The sequence below is a fragment of the Balaenoptera acutorostrata genome, chromosome 5, assembly GCF_949987535.1.
Source record: "Balaenoptera acutorostrata chromosome 5, mBalAcu1.1, whole genome shotgun sequence".
Classification (NCBI taxonomy): Eukaryota; Metazoa; Chordata; class Mammalia; order Artiodactyla; family Balaenopteridae; genus Balaenoptera; species Balaenoptera acutorostrata.
In genome coordinates this window covers 72,199,519-72,219,037 of record NC_080068.1, presented here as the reverse complement: position 1 = coordinate 72,219,037, position 19,519 = coordinate 72,199,519, and the positions used below count along the sequence as shown (strand labels likewise).

General features: G+C 36.8%; 1 protein-coding gene across 5 annotated transcripts in view; it reads left to right on the top strand.

Annotated features, from left to right (window-relative positions):
* Window positions 1-19,519, top strand: part of ATP10D (ATPase phospholipid transporting 10D (putative)) — a 142,764-nt gene that overhangs the window by 68,032 nt on the left and 55,213 nt on the right. For all 5 annotated transcript variants that reach the window (XM_007180753.2, XM_057547005.1, XM_057547007.1 and 2 more), the window contains 5 exons: window positions 1,065-1,150; window positions 7,830-7,936; window positions 8,227-8,358; window positions 8,773-8,900; window positions 9,021-9,273. In XM_007180753.2, coding sequence (XP_007180815.2) covers window positions 1,065-1,150; window positions 7,830-7,936; window positions 8,227-8,358; window positions 8,773-8,900; window positions 9,021-9,273 — 706 coding nt within the window. The remainder of the gene's footprint in view (window positions 1-1,064; window positions 1,151-7,829; window positions 7,937-8,226; window positions 8,359-8,772; window positions 8,901-9,020; window positions 9,274-19,519) is intronic.

Here is a 19,519-nt window from a genome sequence, read left to right as displayed (position 1 = left end):
TTTTTTAAACTCGTTTTTACCTTTACAAAATGGAATTCTAGAGAGCTTAATCCAGTTCCAGATATCAGTAGAGGTGTGCTATATTTTATAGATAATAGGATTTAATGACTTCTGCGTTCAGACATTTCAGTCTGACGATCATATATTTCTGGGAACTGAATTTAAAAAACCCAACAAATTTTGCAATTTGGAAAATTCTTTTGCAATAGAAACAATTAACTTCTAACTTATTTTTCTTAAACTTAGATTTTTATATGTTATGTCTGATTGAAGCTGGAGATATCAATCGGTCATTGTTCCTAAAATCTGTAATTACGTATATACCAAGGCCTTTTAAGAAATTTGTAACTTTTCATGCCACAGAGCTCTGACCCTTCACCATGCTGTGGTGAGGGAAACAAGACCTTTGAAGTTATATTAACACAGGTTTGAATGAATCCCAGCTCTGCCGTTTAATTACTGTGTTACTTAACCACTTTATGCCTCAGTTTCTTTATCTTAAAATGGAAACGATGATATTTGATCTATTAGAGAATTTTGTGACATATTGATATTTAGCATATTTTAATTTTTTAAATAAAATTTGCTGAGATCAAATGCATATGTGCTCAGAGTACTCATATGTATACATATATGTGTGTATTTATATATATATATATATATAAATACACACATAATCTCAGAAGCTACATATATGGTTAAAGAACAACAACAAAAGTATTTTCAGCTTTTCAGTGTCTTCCAGATAAAAGAGTGTGCACTGTAGGAGGAGAAGCTTTCTCCTGCAGGGAGTCCTACATGGATTCCAGTATATGATTGAGACATTTCCATCACCTGAAGATATTTATTAATGCTCTGGGACCATTCTGATCTCATTTATTCATTTATAATTATGCCTATACTTTTCTTCATTTGGGCAACTTGTGACAAATTTTGTGACAAGAATACCTTCGTTTTATATTAACAATTGGTGAAAGGATAAACACTTAAATCTCAAGATTTAACCTTGAATTTTTGTTTGGTGATTTAAAAAAAAAATATATATATATATATATATTTTTTAGGACTCTGAAGTTGATCCTGAGAAATTCTCCAGTAGGATAGAATGTGAAAGTCCAAACAATGACCTCAACAGATTCCGAGGCTTCCTGTGAGTGATACATGACTTACCTTTGTGGGTGTGAGTGGGATTGTATGTTGCAATTATGCCTAACTCAGAAAAACTTTTGTGTACTTATACCAAGTTAAATCACTAAAGGCTGTAAGTTAAGCCACCTATAAATTTGGATTATTTTAATTATTTGATATTTACCCATGTATATTTTTAAAACAACAAAACCTTGTTCGTAAAATAATCCTAGACTCTCTTTCAGTGGTATGTGAATGACTTAACATGAGCTCCATGTTAAGCCCAAGACATGTTAGTTATTTGGAAGGAAGTGTTTGGACAGACATGGCAGCTTAGGTGACGTGATAGGATGATGGTGTCCTTCTATCCTATTAGAATTAGAGTAGGTGGACAATTCAGTTGGTAAAAGTTAGCCAATGATTTTGAAACACATCTAAGAAAAAGTATGGGAATCCACAACAGTGTCCATTCTGGAGGCTTCCTATGGCATCTACATCCCTTTCCAAGGGCATCTAGAATTTAGGGTCTTATCTGATTCAGGCTGGCTTGTGCCACTTAAGTGCTTTATTTTTTGAGCCAAGTTACTTTTTTTTATCCTTCCTAATTTTTAAGAGGAGTTAGTTAGACCTACTTCATAGTGGTGATCTTGTGAGGAAATGGCAGAGAAGAGGGCTTCCCTGGTGGCGCAGCAGTTGAGAATCTGCCTGCCAATGCAGGGAACACGGGTTTGAGCCCTGGTCTGGGAAGATCCCACATGCCGCGGAGCAACTAGGCCCGTGAGCCACAACTGCTGAGCCTGCACGTCTGGAGCTTGTGCTCCGCAACAAGAGAGGCCGCGACAGTGAGAGGCCCGCGCACCGCGATGAAGAGTGACCCCCGCTTGCCACAACTAGAGAAAGCTCTCGCACAGAAACGAAGACCCAACACAGCCAAAAATAAAAAAATATAAATAAATAAATTAATTAAATTAAAAAAAAAAATGGCAGAGAAGAAAAAAGTTCCTAAATCATTTTTTGAGACCAGAATTACCCTGATACCATTACTCTGATACCAAAAGAATACAAAGACATTTAAAGGAAGATTAATATCCCTCATGAACATAGATGCAAAAAAATTTACACAAATTATAGCAAATCAAACCCAACAATATATAAAAAGGTTAATACATAATGGCTCAGTAGGTCTTATACCAGAAATGCAAGATTGGCTTAACATTAGAAGATCAAACAATGTAATTCACCATATTAACAAATGATAATTAACAAGTGAAAAAGAAAAACCAGGTGACCATCTCATGGATATAGAAAAAGCATTTGACAAAATCTAACTTCCGTTTTTGCAAACTGGAAATAGAAGGGAACTTTCTCAACCTGATGAAAGGCATCTATAAAAACCGTACAGCTAGCATCAGACTTAATAGTGAAAGACTAAGCATTTTTTCCCTAAGCTCAGGAACAAGACATGGATATTGTCTCTCACCACTTTTATTCAAGATTGTACTGGAGAGCCTAGCTAATGTAAAGAAAATGAAATAAAAGCATCAAGTAATAAAGAAGTAAAACTGTCTTTTATTCATAGATGGTGTGATGGTCTTTGTAGAAAACCTGATGAAATCTACAAAAAAAGCTACTAGAATTAATAACTGAGTTTAGCAATGTTGTAGGAAACAAGGTCAATATACAAAAATTAATTGTATTTCTATACACTAGCAATGAACAATCAGATATGGAAACTTTAAAAATCAATTTATAATAGCATCAGAAAAATTGAAATACTTAAGAACAAATCTGACAAAAGATATGAAAGACCTGCATACTGAAAACCACTGAACACTGTTGGGATAAACTAAAGGCGTAACTAAATGGAGAGACCTATGTTGTTCATGTGTTGAAAGACTCAGTATTGTTAGGACATCAGTTTTTTCCCCAAATGGATCTGTAGATTCAGTGTAATCCCAATTGAAATCACAGCAAGGTTTTATTTTTTATTTTTTTTTATTTTTTAGAAATGGACGAGTTTATTCTAAAAATTTATGTGGAGATAGAAAGAACCATTTAACTAAAACAACTTTGAAAAAGAACAGATTTGGAGGGCTAATACCACCAGATTTTGTTTTTGGCATATAGACCAATGGTCAGTGGAAGAGGTTAGAGTCCAGAAATTGATCCAGACATTAATGGGCAACTGGATTTTGACAAAGATGCAAAGGCAGTTTAGTGGAGAAAAGTTAGTTGTTTCAACAAATGATGCTGCAACAATTATACATCTATATTTTTAAAAAACACTTCAATTTAGACTCGCCACTTAAAAAGATTAACCAGAAATGGATCCTGTACTTAAATTTAAACCTGAAATTATAAAACTCCTAGAAGAAAACATAGGGGAAATCTTTGGTATTTTGTGTTAGCCAAAGATTTCTTAGATATAACACCAAAAGCACAACCCATAAAAGGACAAAAATAATTAAATAAAAGAACTTCATCAAAATTAGAAACTTATTCTCTTCAAATGACACTGCTAAGCAAATGAAAACATAAGTCACAGACTGGAAGAAAATATTTGCAATGCATGTTTCTCATATAGGACTTGTATTCAGAATAGAGAAAGACATCTCAAAACTCAGTAATAAGTAAACAAGCAGTACAGTTTTTTAAATGATCAAAAAAATTGAACAGACACTCCACCAAAGAAGATACATGGACGACAAATATCTGTGTGAAAAGATGCAAATTAAAACCACAGAGCTACAACTGCTAAATTAAAAGAACTGACTATACCAACTTTTCACAGGATGTAGAGAAACTGGAACTCTCATGTACTGCTGGTAGGAGTGGAAATGGCTACAGCCACTTTAGCAAATAGTTTGGAAATTTCCTAAAAAGTTAAATTCACACCTACCGTGTGATCTTGGTTTTTCCACTCCTAAGAAGTTACCCAAGAGAAAACATTTATCCATATACTAACCTGTACACAAACATTCAAAGCAGCTTTATTGGTAATAGCCCCAATTAGAAACAACCCAAATGTCCATCAACAGGTAAATAGGTAAACAAATGGTATATCCATACAATGAATACTACTCTGCAGCAAAAAGAATTCACTAGTGGTACATGGAACAACATGGATGGATCTCAAAATAATGTTGAGTGAAAGAAGCCAGACAAAAAAGAATATATACTATATGATTTGATTTATATAGTCTCTCAAAAAAGAAAGCTAATTTATAGTAATAGAAAGCAGATTAGTGGGTGCCTGGGAGGGGGAAGGCAGGAAGGAAAAATTGCAGAAAGACATAAGGAAACTTTGGGGAATAATGGATAATGTTCATTTTCCTGATTGTAGCAATGGTTTCACAGGGAAAACGTCAAAACATCAAGTTTTACACTTTAAATATGTACAGTAGATGTATATGATTCTTGTTAGTTATTCCTCAATCAAGTTGTTTAAAATGTTAGAGTTATCATGGAAGGAAGTTTAGAACATAGTGGTAGCATCTTTAAGTAGCACCTGATACAGACAGGTGTTAAGGCAGGCACAGGAAGCTATGCAATGGGAAAAGGGAATAGGCTTGGTCCAGGTAAAGAGGTAATGCTAGAATTAAATCATCAAGAATAAGAAGGTACCAGGCAGGCAACTAAATGCAAAGAAAGGCTGACATTCCAGGTTAAGGGAGCAACACAGGTAATGGTGTAGGGGCCTGAGACCACAGTGCATTTGTGGAGTCATAAGTGGTTTAAGTGTGTTTGGAGGGCAGGTGAGCAATATAATAGATCATAAAGAGGCGAGATGATAAAGAGACGTTAGCAGATGTTCCTGTCATCAGAGACGTGCTCATAAGCCATCTCTTAGGATGAGTCATTTTCTAGTATTATTTTCTCCAGCTGCTGACTATTTACAGAATTTCCTCTTGTAAATGTCAGATTTAAGGGCTGACATTTTTTGACCTGGACCTCAGGTGCTGAGGTTTGTACAGCCTCTTACTGGGAATGCTGACTCCCCTGATAAGGTCAGTCTTGCTTCTGGCACATTTCTAGACAGGAAAGAATAGGAACTTAAGTCTATCACTGTGTGGCTTGGAATATAGAACTCTGCATAGAATCTGACTCAAAGCATGTATATTTAGTAGAGTCAGCCCAGGAGGATACAGTAATTTTCTGTGAAATTGTTTTTATCTGCTAAACTAGCTCCTTGTCCTTTTCCTGCTGTGTAGCCTATTTTCTAAAATCAACAAAAATTGAGATGTTCAAGCCCACTCTCTGTATGAATGATGGCTTCTCTGGTCTTCTTACTCTCAGGTAGCACTGACTTCTTCCCTATTTGTGCCCACATTGTATGCTGAATATCAGATTTCTATAATAACAACTATAATATTTTTATTACGTATTTCTATATCTGTCACTTCCTGTTAGACCACAGGAGCCAAGACTGTGTAAGTTTGTTTTTCTATCCTCAGCATCCGGGTGGGTGTGCTGAGCACATGGTAGATATTACATAGGCTCTTGAATGGATGAGAGCTCTATGTGGACAGTCATTGTCTCACATGGAATCTGAAAGTCCCACACTGTAAGTGCCAAATACACACCCATCAAGTGCAGGACATGTTTAGAGTTTGGAGCAGGTGCAATCAAGATAGAAGTTGGGCTTTGATGTAATGATGGTAACCTAGAGTGATGTAATGGTGAAAACTAAGGATCCCAGGGGAAAAATTCTTAATACACTAAGGAACTTTGGAACTGGTGCTTCTGTATATTATATCTGTTCTGTAAAGGTTCTAGGGATAACAAATGCTATATTCATGAGGAACCAAATCAAGACTGGGATGCATGCCTGGGAATGCTACATAGAAATGTGAATGTTGGGATTTAATTTCCTCATCTGTAAATCCAGAAAATAGAATTAGGTTAGACCCAAGGACACTGCTAGTTCTGACCATGACCCTGTGGCTTGCTCTTTGTACATAAACCCATATAAATGAAGGAATGTAAACACACACCTCTTAGAGTGTTTTACAAATTAGAGGAGTGAAATGACAAATCTATTTTCCTCCTTTGTGGTAGGAAACCTTTTTTGAAGAGCTTTTCTTTTCTTTTCCTTGTAATCCAGATAGCATGGGTAGCAGATACAATGACAATCTTCCTATACATAATAAAGAAGAAACAACTTATAGACTGAAGTGTATTGCTTAAAAAACAAACTAATTTGAATGCTGAAATTAAGAATGCATTTTCACAAAATATGTGAAATATGTTGCATTTTGCTTATTTTAAAAAATTTTCCAATGAGTTTGCTCTGTATTTTTGCCACTATAGTAATTTCATCAAGTAATTACTTTGATAATTTTAAAACTGTTTTACAGATTTCAAACATGCAAAATTAGGAAGGAAAGTGTAATGAACACCCATGAGCCCTCACCCAGTTTTAACTATTTCATAATTTTGCCAACTTTGTTTCAGCTATCCTCCCACTTCCTTCCCTGCACCTACATCAATCACATCATTTCAATGTCAATACTTCACTATGAATATACAGCAGAAAAAAACTTAAAAAAAAATACCCATAACATCATTATCACATTTAACTAAATTCAGAACAATTTCTTGACAGCATCTAATACCTAGTCTTTGTTCAAATTTCTCCAGTTATCTCAAAAAAATTTTTAGAGTCAATATATTCTAACCAGGATCAAAACAAAGGTCTACACATTGCATTTGGTTGATATGTCTCTAAATTTCCCCTCCCAAGAAATGGGGTTATTTAGCTTGTAGAATTTACCACATTCTAGATTGAGCTGATTGTGTCCTTCCTGAGGGTGGAGTCCCTCTACCACTCCTTTTACTCCCCCTCCTCATTCTACTCATTTGTTGAATAGACGAGGTCATTTTGCCCATAGAGCTTACCACTGCAGATTTGGTAGCTTTGGCTGACTGCATCCTTGCATTGGTGGTTAACATGTTTTTCTGGCCTTATTTCCTACAAACTGTCCAGAGGCACTTTCAGAATCTGATGCAAGAAGTTCTTTCCCTAGAAAATGACAAATGTATATAGACGCACACAGGGAAATATTGCATACAGTTTCAAAGGCTTCACAGTTCCCCTGATGCCACAGACCCCAGTTTGATTTGCCCTCTTAGAGGCTTGATTAGGTTCCGAGGGAGATGAGCAATTTCTGTCCTCGAACTTCTGGAGGCTGGAGGCCTGTGATGTCCCCTTGTCCCATTGGTAGTTATGTTAAGATTGGTGTTGTCAGCCTTATCCTTTCATTATAAAGTTCCCCACCAGCCTTCCACCTAATGATTTTAGCCACTGGCTGTTACTGCCTAAGTGTAATCCTTGATTTCACCAGGGTCAAAAATGGTAATTTTCTAATTCCATCAAGAACTTTTCCCTCATCAGCTATTAAGTTACCCCAAAGTACAGTTTCAACTAGAGGAAATAGTTTCCTTATTTGGATTATTTTCTAATTTTTGTAGCATCAATACTAGAAGTTGACAAACAATGAATGTTAGAAACCTGTTGTGTCTTTTTTTCCCAGCCAAAGTGGGTAACTGAAATAACAAAAGCAAATGCATCAGAGATTTGAATCTTTTCCTGTGAACTGCCTAACTTCATACTCTGATCAAGAATATTCAAAAATCATTTTTATTTTTACATACCCATTTTTGCTATTTAAAAATAAATTTATATGCTGTCTTTCTTATAGAGAACATTCCAACAAAGAACGTGTGGGTCTCAGTAAAGAGAATTTATTACTTAGAGGATGCACCATTAGAAACACAGAGGCTGTCATGGGCATTGTGGTTTATGCAGGTTGGTTATACTTCTGACTTTTCACCGTCATCTCCTCTGTGCTTTTCTGCAAGTTAACATTTTCCATTTATTCAAAATGTAATCTCTAGAAGCAGAAAGGAAATTTTGTCTTGATAACCTTAATCGTTGGTCTCTGTTTTCCTAAATAGATCACAAAAAGAAGCTAAATTAACAAAGTATATTGCATAATTACTTTTCATTAAATTGTCTGCCAGCGAGATATAAAAATATGATATTTGCTACCTGGCTTTAATTTGCACATTTTCTCACATACTGTGTTACCCATGTAGGCCATGAAACCAAAGCAATGCTGAATAACAGTGGACCAAGGTATAAACGCAGCAACTTAGAAAGAAGAGCAAATACAGATGTCCTCTGCTGTGTCCTACTGTTGGTTATAATGTGTTTAACTGGTGCATTGGGTAGGTAGAATTTGATTATTTGCTGACATCTTTTCAGCAAGATATTCATTTAAAAGTATTTTATTTTCAAAATGAAATTTTTGAGTTTAAGTTTGACTTTTGTAAGGGAGGTTTTATTTGCCAATAATTGCTTTCTTCACATCTTCATCTCTCTCATTCTGTAACCTGAAAAGCATTAATATTGATTATATCCAGTTACACATGGCCACAGTACTAAAGCGACCTGGGAAGAGATGTAAGGAGTGAGAGAGACAGAGACAGGAAAATGTGTAGCGTTTGAATTTGAATTTGTTTCTTAAACAGTTGGTGTTCAACCAAAACCAATACTCTTATCTCTCTTTCTTTAGGAATAAAGTTCTATATTTGCATAATATATACGTAGCATCCTTCTGATGTCTGTGCATTTTTTGAAAGGTCATGGAATCTGGTTGAGCAGATATGAAAACATACCCTTTTTTAACATCCCTGAGCCTGATGGACATGTCATATCACCAGTGTTGGGAGGATTCTATATGTTTTGGACCATGATCATTTTGTTACAGGTAATTTCTATTGTACTCATCATAGAATATTAAGATCTTTGCTACTTATCCAGCTCTATATGGTTTTTCATCCTTTTTTTCCCCCCTTTAACATTTTTTAAATTGTTTTGCTTTTCTTAGGTCTTGATTCCCATTTCTCTCTATGTTTCCATTGAAATTGTGAAGCTTGGACAAATATATTTTATTCAAAGCGATGTGGATTTCTACAATGAGAAAATGGATTCTACTGTTCAGTGCCGAGCCCTGAACATAACTGAGGATCTTGGACAGATTCAGTACCTCTTTTCTGATAAAACAGGAACCCTGACTGAGAATAAGATGGTCTTTCGAAGATGTAGTGTGGCAGGCTTTGATTACTGCCATGAAGAAAATGGTGAGTGTTGGGTTTCTATGAAAACCAGCCTTAAGATTGGTCATTTTTGCACCCACTTGATGATTTGGTAATTCTGGCACAGAAGTGCTGTATTTAATCATTGAGTACTTAACTCCTCCAAATGTGCATTGTTTCATTGTTGTCCCTTTAAAAGTTAGGTCAGAAGTTAGTAGGTCAGGAGTTAGTGGGTCAAAGCCAAAGAGTCTACTTCCATGGTTTCTTTTCTTTCCTTTTTTTTTTTTTTGCCATGGTTTCTCTAAAAGGAAAGTAAATTACCAGTAGTTGTAGAAGGTTGGGGGTTGGATTTGGTGACAATGATATTGCATTATAGATATTTTTGAGAATCTAATGAAACTCTATGGACCATCTCCCTGAAAAATATTTTGAAAAAAATTCCAAAGGGACGACAGTTTCCCCAGACCCCATCATTCAGCCCATAGGTATTCATTGGTCGTTGGCTGAGAATACCTAGTTTAAGAAGAAATAAGATGAACTGAACTTCTGAGGCTAAGGAAGTAAATATATAAATTGCAAGTTTCCTTTAAAGAATTGATCTTCATTAATTTTGTTATTTATAAAAGTAAGTGTACTCCTATGAAAGTAATTCTGAGAAGTATCCAAAACAAATTAACCTAGAAGTTAACCACCATTAATAATTTGATGAATATATAACCATCCATTTCTTTATGCATATTCCTGTATATGTGAAAATATATATTTGCACATTTCCCCTTTTATAAGTTATAATATGTTGTAATAATGCTTTGCAGTTTGCTTTTTTTATTCCTCATTATCTCATGGACCTTTTTCCAAGTCAGTTCATGACTTAACATTAAGTGCATGGTATTGCATTATATGTGGTCAAGCTTAGTTTGCTTTTATAACAGTACTTGCAATTAACATTCCTTATTCATTGAACAGATATTTTGTGAGCTCCTAATATGTGGCATGAGTCTCTGATCTCGTGTAGCTTAGCGTTTAAGGCAAGAGATAGACAAGATTAAAAATTATGATATACAAAATAAAATTCATCATGCAATATGCATTTCTCTAAATACCTATTTGTGCAATTATTTTTATAAGATGCATGTCTAGCAACTGGATCCAGAGGTTTGCACATATACAATTTTTACAGATCCTACAAAATTTATCTCTAAAATATTGTGCTAATTTATGTTCTCACAACCCAGAAAAATAACACCTATTTTTCACACCCAGCCATAATGGGATGAAGTTATTCTTTTTAATTTGTGAGTTTTGTAGACATAGTTAGCACTTCATTGTCTTAATTTTTCTTTGATTACTAATGAGATGTTTAACTGTTTAACGTTTTATATGTTTCTGGCCATTTGAATATCCTTGGTAGAGTGATCATGTCTTCGTATTTAACAAATGAGTTTTTCTTATTCTTAGTAATCTGTAGGAGGGTTTTATCTATTAAAGCAGGGCTGATGTTCAGCTTGTATGCCCCAGTCTAGGTTGTCTGTGGCCCATGTCCATTTTCATTTGTGCACTTGTATTGAACCAGTTGTTAAATAATTTGAATATCAACCTTGATATTATCCTTTTCTTCTGTAGGTGGCAAATATTAATACTTTCTTGGTTCATCATTTATCACTGTATTAGTTTTCTATTGCCACATAACAAATTACTACAAATTTGATGGCTTCAAATAACACAAACATACTGTCTCACAGCTTCTGTGGGTCAGGAGTCTGGGTGCAGGTAGCTACGTCCTCTCTGAGTCTCTCACCTGGCTGAAATCTAGGTTTTGGCTGGAGCTATGATCTTATCTGTGACTCAGGGTCCTCATTTTGGTTTCCTGGTTTTAAAGTTGTCAGTGTCTTGAGGTTGTAGGACTAAGGTCCCTGCTTCCTTGCTGGCTGTCACCTTAGAGCCATTCTTAACTCATAGAGGTGGCCTACCATTCCTTTGCCATGTGGCATCCCCACAGCATGGCAGTTCACTTCTTCAAGGCCAGCAGCTGAATCTCTACCTTTGAGTCTCTCTGACTTCAGGGAAGTTGTGGCACCTCTTTTTACCTGATGAGGTCAGTCTACCTAGGATAGGCTTCTTTCATATTAACTCAGACTCAACTGGACACTTGATTATATCTGCCAAATCCTCCAACCTTTGTCATGTAACATAATTTAATCATAGAAATGAGATGCCATCCTACACGGTGTGTACACAGCGGTGGGGTAGTAATCTTGGGGGCCATCTTAGAATTCTGTCTACCACAGCCTCTTGACTTTGCTTAGGGTGTCACTTCTTGTGAGAAGTTTTATATTTTTATTACATCAGTCTTATCAATTATTATGACTATTATTAAGACTACAGATATTATGATTTCTCCCAGTAGTATTCAACTTAGACATCTACCCTGCCCAAAACTTTAAAAATATACTATATTTTCTCTTAGGTACATATATTTTAAGCCAGCTTTTGTTGTTACTTGTGTGTATGAAGGATAAAAAATTGAGTATTTATCATATAATCACTATACAATGTGAAAAATAGCTAATCATACTGGATATGATGATATTCTTCATTGTTTCATCTTTTTTATTGCATTTTTATTACAAAAGCAATATTTTAGAAAATTTCAGATAAGCCAAAAAAGGAAAATTTTAAAGCCATGAGTAACTCCCACCAGAGCAGAAGCAAGAAGAACTACAGTCCTGCAGCCTGCGGAACGAAAACCACATTCACAGAAAGGTGGACAAAATAAAAAGGCAGAGGACTATGTCCCAGATGAAGGAACAAGATAAAACCACAGAAAAACAACTAAATGAAGTGGAGATAGGCACCCTTCCAGAAAAAGAATTCAGAATAATGATAGTGAAGGTGATCCAGGACCTTGGAAAAAGAATGGAGGCAAAGATCGAGAAGATGCAAGAAATGTTTAACACAGACCTAGAAGAATTAAAGAACAAACAGACAAGAGATGAACAACACAATGACTGAAATAAAAATACACTAGAAGGAATCAGTAGTAGAATAACTGAGGCAGAAGAACGGATAAGTGACCTGGAGGACAGAATGGTGGAAATCTCTGCTGTGGAACAGAAGAAAAAAGAATGAAAAGAAATGAAGACAGCCTGAGAGACCTCTGGGACAACATTAAATGCACCAACATTCGCATTATAGGGGTCCCAGAAGGAGAAGAGAGAGAGAAAGGACCAGAGAAAATGTTTGAAGAGAATATAGTCAAAAACTTCCCTAACGTGGGAAAGGAAATAGCCACCCAAGTCCAGGAAGCACAGAGGGTCCCAGGCAGGATACACCCAAGGAGAAACATGCCGAGACACACAGTAATCAAATTGACAAAAATTAAAGACAAAAATTATTAAAAAGCAACAAGGGGAAAATGACAAATAACATACAAGGGAACTCCCATAAGGTTAACGGCTGATTTCTCAGCAGAAACCCTGCAAGCCAGAAGGAAGTGGAATGATATATTTAAAGTGATGAAAGGGAAGAACCTACAACAATACTACCCTTGCTGGGTAGATCCAGCAAGGATCTCATTCAGATTTGACAGAGAAATCAAAAGCTTTACAAACAAGCAAAGCTAAGAGAATTCAACACCACCAAACGAGCTCTACAACAAATGCTAAAAGAACTTCTCTAAGTGGGAAACACAAGAGAAGAAAAGGACCTACAAAAGCAAACCCAAAACAATTAAGAAAATGGTCATAGGAACATACATATCAATAATTACCTTAAATGTGGATGGATTAAATGATCCAATCAAAAGACACAGGCTGGCTGAATGGATACAAAAACAAGACCCGTATATATGCTGTCTACAAGAGACCCACTTCAGACCTTAGGGACACATACAGACTGAAAGTGAGGGGATGGAAAAAGATATTCCATGCAAATGAAAATCAAAAGAAAGCTGGAGTAGCAATACTCATATCAGATAAAACAGACTTTAAAGTAAAGAATGTTACAAGAGACAAGGAAAGACACTACATAATGATCAAGGGAGCAATCCAAGAAGAAGATATAACAATTATAAATATATATGCACCCAACATAGGAGCACCTCAATACATAAGGCAACTGCTAACAGCTCTAAAAGAGGAAATCAACAGTAACACAATAATAGTGGGGGACTTTAACACCTCACTTACACCAATGGACAGATCATACCAACAGAAAATTAAAAAGGAAACACAAGCTTGAAATGACACAATAGACCAGATAGATTTAATTTGTATTTATAGGAAATTCCATCTGAAAACAGCAGATTACAATTTCTTTCCAAGTGCACATGAAACATTCTCCAGGATAGATCACATCTTGGCTCACACATCAAGCTTCAGTAAATTTAAGAAAATTGAAATTGTATCAAGCATCTTTTCTGACCACAATGCTATGAGATTAGAAATAAATTACAGGAAAAAACCGTAAAAAATACAAACACATGGAGGCTAAACTATATGCTACTAAATAACCAAGAGATCACTGAAGAAATCAAAGAGGAAATCAAAAAATACCTAGAGACAAATGACAATGAAAACACAACGATCCAAAACCTATGGGATGCAGCAAAAGCAGGTCTAACAGGGAAGTTTATAGCAATGCAATCCTACCTCAAGAAACAAGAAAAATCTCAAACAATCTAACCTTACACCTAAAGGGACTAGAGAAAGAAGAACAAACAAAACCCAAAGTTAGTAGAAGGAAAGAAATCATAAAGATCAGAGCAGTAATAAATGAAATAGAAACAAAGAAAACAATAGCAAACATCAATAAAATTAAAAGCTGGTTCTTCAAGAAGATAAACAAAGTTGATAAACCTTTAGCCAGACTCATCAAGAAAAAGAGGGAGAGGACTCAAATCAATAAAATTAGAATTGAAAAAGGAGAAGTGACAACGGACACCACAGAAATACAAAGCGTCATAAGAGACTACTACAAGCAACTCTATGCCAATAAAATAGACAACCTGGAAGAAATGGACAAATTCTTAGAAAGGTATAACCTTCCAAGACTGAACCAGGAAGAAACAGAAAATATGAACGGACCAATCACAAGTAATGAAATTGAAACTGTGATTAAAAATCTTCCAACAGGGGCTTCCCTGGTGACGCAGTGGTTAAGAATACGCCTCCCAATGCAGGGGACACAGGTTCGAGACCTGGTCCGGGAGGATCCCACATGCCGCAGAGCAACTAGGCCTGTGCACCACAACTACTGAGCCTGCACTCTAGAGCCTGCGAGCCACAACTACTGAGCCTGTGTGCCACAACTACTGAAGCCCGCGTGCCTACAGCCCGTGCTCTGCAGGAAGAGAGGCCACCGCAATGAGAAGCCCGTGCAATGAAGAGTGGCCCCTGCTCGCCGCAACTGGAGAAAGCCCATACGCAGCAACAAAGACCTAATGCAGCCAAAAAAAAAAAAAAAAGTCTTCCAACAAACAGAAGTCCACGACCAGATGGCTTCACAGGTGAATTCTAGCAAACATTTAGAGAAGAGCTAATGCCTGTCCTTCTCAAACTCCTCCAAAAAATTGCAGAGGAAGGAACATTCCCAAACTCATTCTACGAGGCCACCATCACCCTGATACAAAAACAAGACAAAGATACTACAAGAAAAGAAAATCACAGACCAGTATCACTGATAAATATAGATGCAAAAATCCTCAACAAAATACTAGCAAACAGGTACTTTCCTGGTGGCGCAGTGGTTACGAATCTGCCTGCCAATGCAGGGGACATGGGTTTGAGCCCTAGTCCAGGAAGATCCCACATGCTGCAGAGCAACTAAGCCCATGCGCCTCAACTACCGAACCTGCGCTCTCGAGCCCACGAGCCACAACTACTGAGCCTGCGCACCACAACTACGGATGCCTGTGTGCCTAGAGCCCATACTCCGCAACAAAGGAAGCCACCACAATGAGAAGCCTGTGCACCACAACTAGAGAAAGCCCATGCACAGCAGCAAAGACCCAATGCAGCCAAAAATAAACAAATTTATCCAAAAAAAAATACTAGCAAACGGAATCCAACAACACATTAAAAGGATCATATACCATGATCAAGTGAGATTTATCCCAGAGTTGCAAGGATTTTTCAATATACGCAAATCAATCGGTGTAATACACCATCTTAACAAACTGAAGAATAAAAACCACATGATCATCTCAACAGATGCAGAAAAAGCTTTTGACAAAATTCAACACCCATTTATGATAAAAACTCTCCAGGAAGTGGGCATAGAGGGAACATACCTCAACATAATAGAGGCCATATATGACAAACCTACAGCAAACATCATTCTCAATGGTGAAAAACTGAAAGCATTTCCTGTAAGATCAGGAACAAGACAAGGATGTTCACTCTCGCCACTGTTATTCAACATAGTTTTGGAAGTCCTAGCTTCGGCAATCAGAGAAGAAAAAGAAATAAAAGGAATCCAAATTGGAAAAGAAGAAGTAAAACTGTTTGCAGATGACATGATACTATACATAGAGAATACTAAAGATGCCACCAGAAAACTACTAGAGCTAATCAATGAATTTGGTAAAGTTGCAGGACACAAAATTAATGCACAGACGTCTCATGCATTCCTATACACTAACAACAAAAGATCAGAAAGAGAAATTAAGTAAACAATCCCATTCACCAATGCAACAAAAAGAATAAAATACCTACGAATAAACCTACCTAAGGAGATAAAAGACCTATACTCAGAAAACTATAAGACACTGTTGAAAGAAATTAAAGATAATACAAACAGATGGAGAGATATACCATGTTCTTGGATTGGAAGAATCAGCATTATGAAAATGACTATACTACCTAAAGCAATCTACAGATTCAGAGCAATCCCTATCAAATTACCAATGTCATTTTTTACAGAACTAGAACAAAAAATCTTAAAATTTGTTTGGAGACACAAAAGACTCTGAGTAGCCAAAGCAATCTTGAGGGGAAAAAAACGGAGCTGGAGGAATCAGATTCCCTGATTTCAGACTATACTACAAAGCTATAGTAATCAAGACAATATGGTACTGGCACAAAAACAGAAATATAGATCAATGGAACAGGATTGAAAGCCCAGAGATAAACCCACACACCTAAGGTCAACTAATCTATGATAGAGGAGGCAAGGATATACAGTGGAGAAAAGACAGTCTCTTCAATAAGTGGTGCTGGGAAAACTGGACAGCTACATGTAAAAGGATGAAGTTAGAACACTCCCTAACACCATACACAAAAGTAAACTCAAAATGGATTAAAGACCTAAATGTAAGACCGGACACTATAAAACTCTTAGAGGAAAACATAGGAAGAACACACTGTGACATAAATCACAGCCAGATCTTTTTTGATCCACCTCCTAGGGAAATGGAAATCAAAACAAAAATAAACAAATGGGACCTAGTGAAACTGAAAGACTTTTGCACAGCAAAGGAAACTATAAACAAGATGAAAAGACAACCCTCAACATGGGAGAAAATATTTGCAAATGAACCAGCGGACAAAGAATTAATCTCTGGAATATATAAACAGCTCATGCAGCTCAATATCAAAAAAACAAACAACCCAATCAAAAAATGGGCAGAAGACCTAAATAGACATTTCTCCAAAGAAGACATATAGATGGCCAAGAGGCACATGAAAAGTTGCTCAACATCAGTAATTATTAGAGATATGCATATCAAAACTACAGTGAGGTGTCACCTCACACCAGTTAGAATGGCCATCATCAGAAAATCTACAAACAATAAATGCTGGAGAGGGTGTGGAGGGAAGGCAACACTCTTGCACTGTTGGTGGGAATGTAAATTGATACAGCCACTATGGAGAACAGTATGGAGGTTCCTTAAAAAACTAAAAATCGAATTACCTTGTGATCCAGCAATCCCACTACTGGGCATATACCCAGAGAAAACCATAATTCAAAAAGACACATGCACCCCAATGTTCATTGCAGCACTATTTACAATAGCCAGGACATGGAAGCAACCTAAATGTCCATTGAAAGACGAATGGATAAAGAAGATGTGGTATATATATGCAATGGAATATTACTCAGCCATAAAAAGGAATGAAATTGGGTCATTTGTAGAGACGTGGATGGACCTAGAGTCTGTCATACAGAGTGAAGTAAGTCAGAAAGAGAAAAACAAATACCGTATATTAACGCATATATGTGGAATCTAGAAAAATGGTACAGATGAACCAGTTTGCAAGGCAGAAATAGTGACACAGATGAAGAAAACAAATGTGTGGACACCAAGGAGGGAAAGCGGTGGGTGTTGGTGGTGGTGTGATGAATTGGGAGATTGGGATTGACATGTATACACTAATATGTATAAAATAGATAACTAATAAGAACCTGCTGTATAGCACAGGGAACTCCACTTCGCTGTACAGTAGAAACTAACACAACATTGTAAAACAACTATACCCCAATTAAAAAAAAACAAAAACCTCCCACCAAACTGATTGGACCTCTATTAACATTTTAGCACATTTCTTTTGAGTCTTTTTCCTGTAAACATTAATATGTATGTTTTTTAAACAAAATAGCATTACAGTGTACTTTGACTTTTATAACCATTTTTCTTAAGACTTCATCATGATCGCCTTTCCATTCTCTCCTTATTTTTCTAATGGTTATGCCATATTGCTTTGTAATAATTGCCAAAATTTATGTAACTAACCAACCATTAGTTTAGGTTGTCAACAGTCATCTGCTGTGGCAAACAGTGCTGCAGTGAACATCACTGTAGGTAAACCCCTGTGTCCATTTGTGAGATTAGTATTTTCCAAGATTATCTGATTATAGATCCCTGTTTTTGAGAAGTATCTTACAGAAGCAATGTTTCACAAAATATATGGCGGGAAGCACTGCATTATTTTTTGTATTTGTTGGGTTTTAAATTTTGTATTTGTAGCATCTAAGAGTGCTAATACCAGCCCTCTCCCACCCCTGTCCCTGAATATACACGCTCCTGCCCAGTGAGTACTTCTGTCTGTGGCCCCTCGTGCTGGGAAGATACTGAGTGACTGAGAATTAAATGCCATCTGGACTGAACTGTAATTGATGAGATGCCTGTTTGTGAGCCATGGAGTGTTACATACACCACCTCTACGAGGTGCTGCCTTTGCCTCTGAACACTTCTCTACCACAGATATATCCAGAGCTCCTGGTCTCTTGTCTGTAATGGTTTTAAAATAAGTATATGTTCACAAACACAGAAGCATGTGCTCTCTCTCTGTCTCTGTCTCTCACTGTCTCTAAATGCTGGAGTTAGTAATGATAGGGGCTAGTTCTCCCCAGAACTTAACCCTGAGACATTATTTTCACTGAAATGAAACTTAGTCAAGCTTTCAGGATTTTTTGGCAAAAGAATTGACTAGGAGATATTTCCATTTAAAATGTTGCTGCTGGGTGGTTGAGAATCTGCCTGCTAATGCAGGGGACACGGGTTCGAGCCCTGGTCTGGGAAGATCCCACATGCCACGGAGCAGCTGGGCCCGTGAGCCACAACTACTGAGCCTGCGCGTCTGGAGCCTGTGCCCCGCAACGGGAGGGGCCGCGATAGTGAAAGGCCCGCGCACCGCGATGAAGAGCGGTCCCCGCACCGCGATGAAGAGTGGCCCCCACTTGCCGTAACCAGAGAAAGCCCTCGCACGAACCGAAGACCCAACACAGCCAAAAATAAATAAATAAAGTAGCTATAAAATGTTGCTGCTGGGAGATAACCCCTTACCCTTATGCAGTTGAACTAAACAGATCTGATGACACCATTTCTTGTTTTAAAACCTTGTAACTTATAAATTTGGTCCATGGACTAAGCATCGTCAACACCCAGGTGTGTATTAGAAATGCAGAGTCTCAGGCCCCTCTTTAAAGCTTCAATTAAAATCTTCATTTAACAATATCCCCACGTGATTTATATGTGTATTAAACATTTTTTAAACTCCTTTAAAAGATTAGTGAGAGTTTTTTAATAATAAGCTTTTTAGTTTAGAATAGTTTTAGGTTTACAGAGAGTTATAAAGATATTATTGAAAGTTCCAGTATGCTCCCTTGCCCAGTTTCCCTTGTCTTAACATCTTACATTAGTCTTAAGATACGTTTGTCATAAGTAATGAACCCATATTGATACTTCATTATTAACCGAAATCCATACTTTATTGGGATTTCCTTAGTTTTTACCAAAGGTCTTTTTCTGTCCCAGGATCCCATCCAGGAAATCACGTAACACTTAGTCATC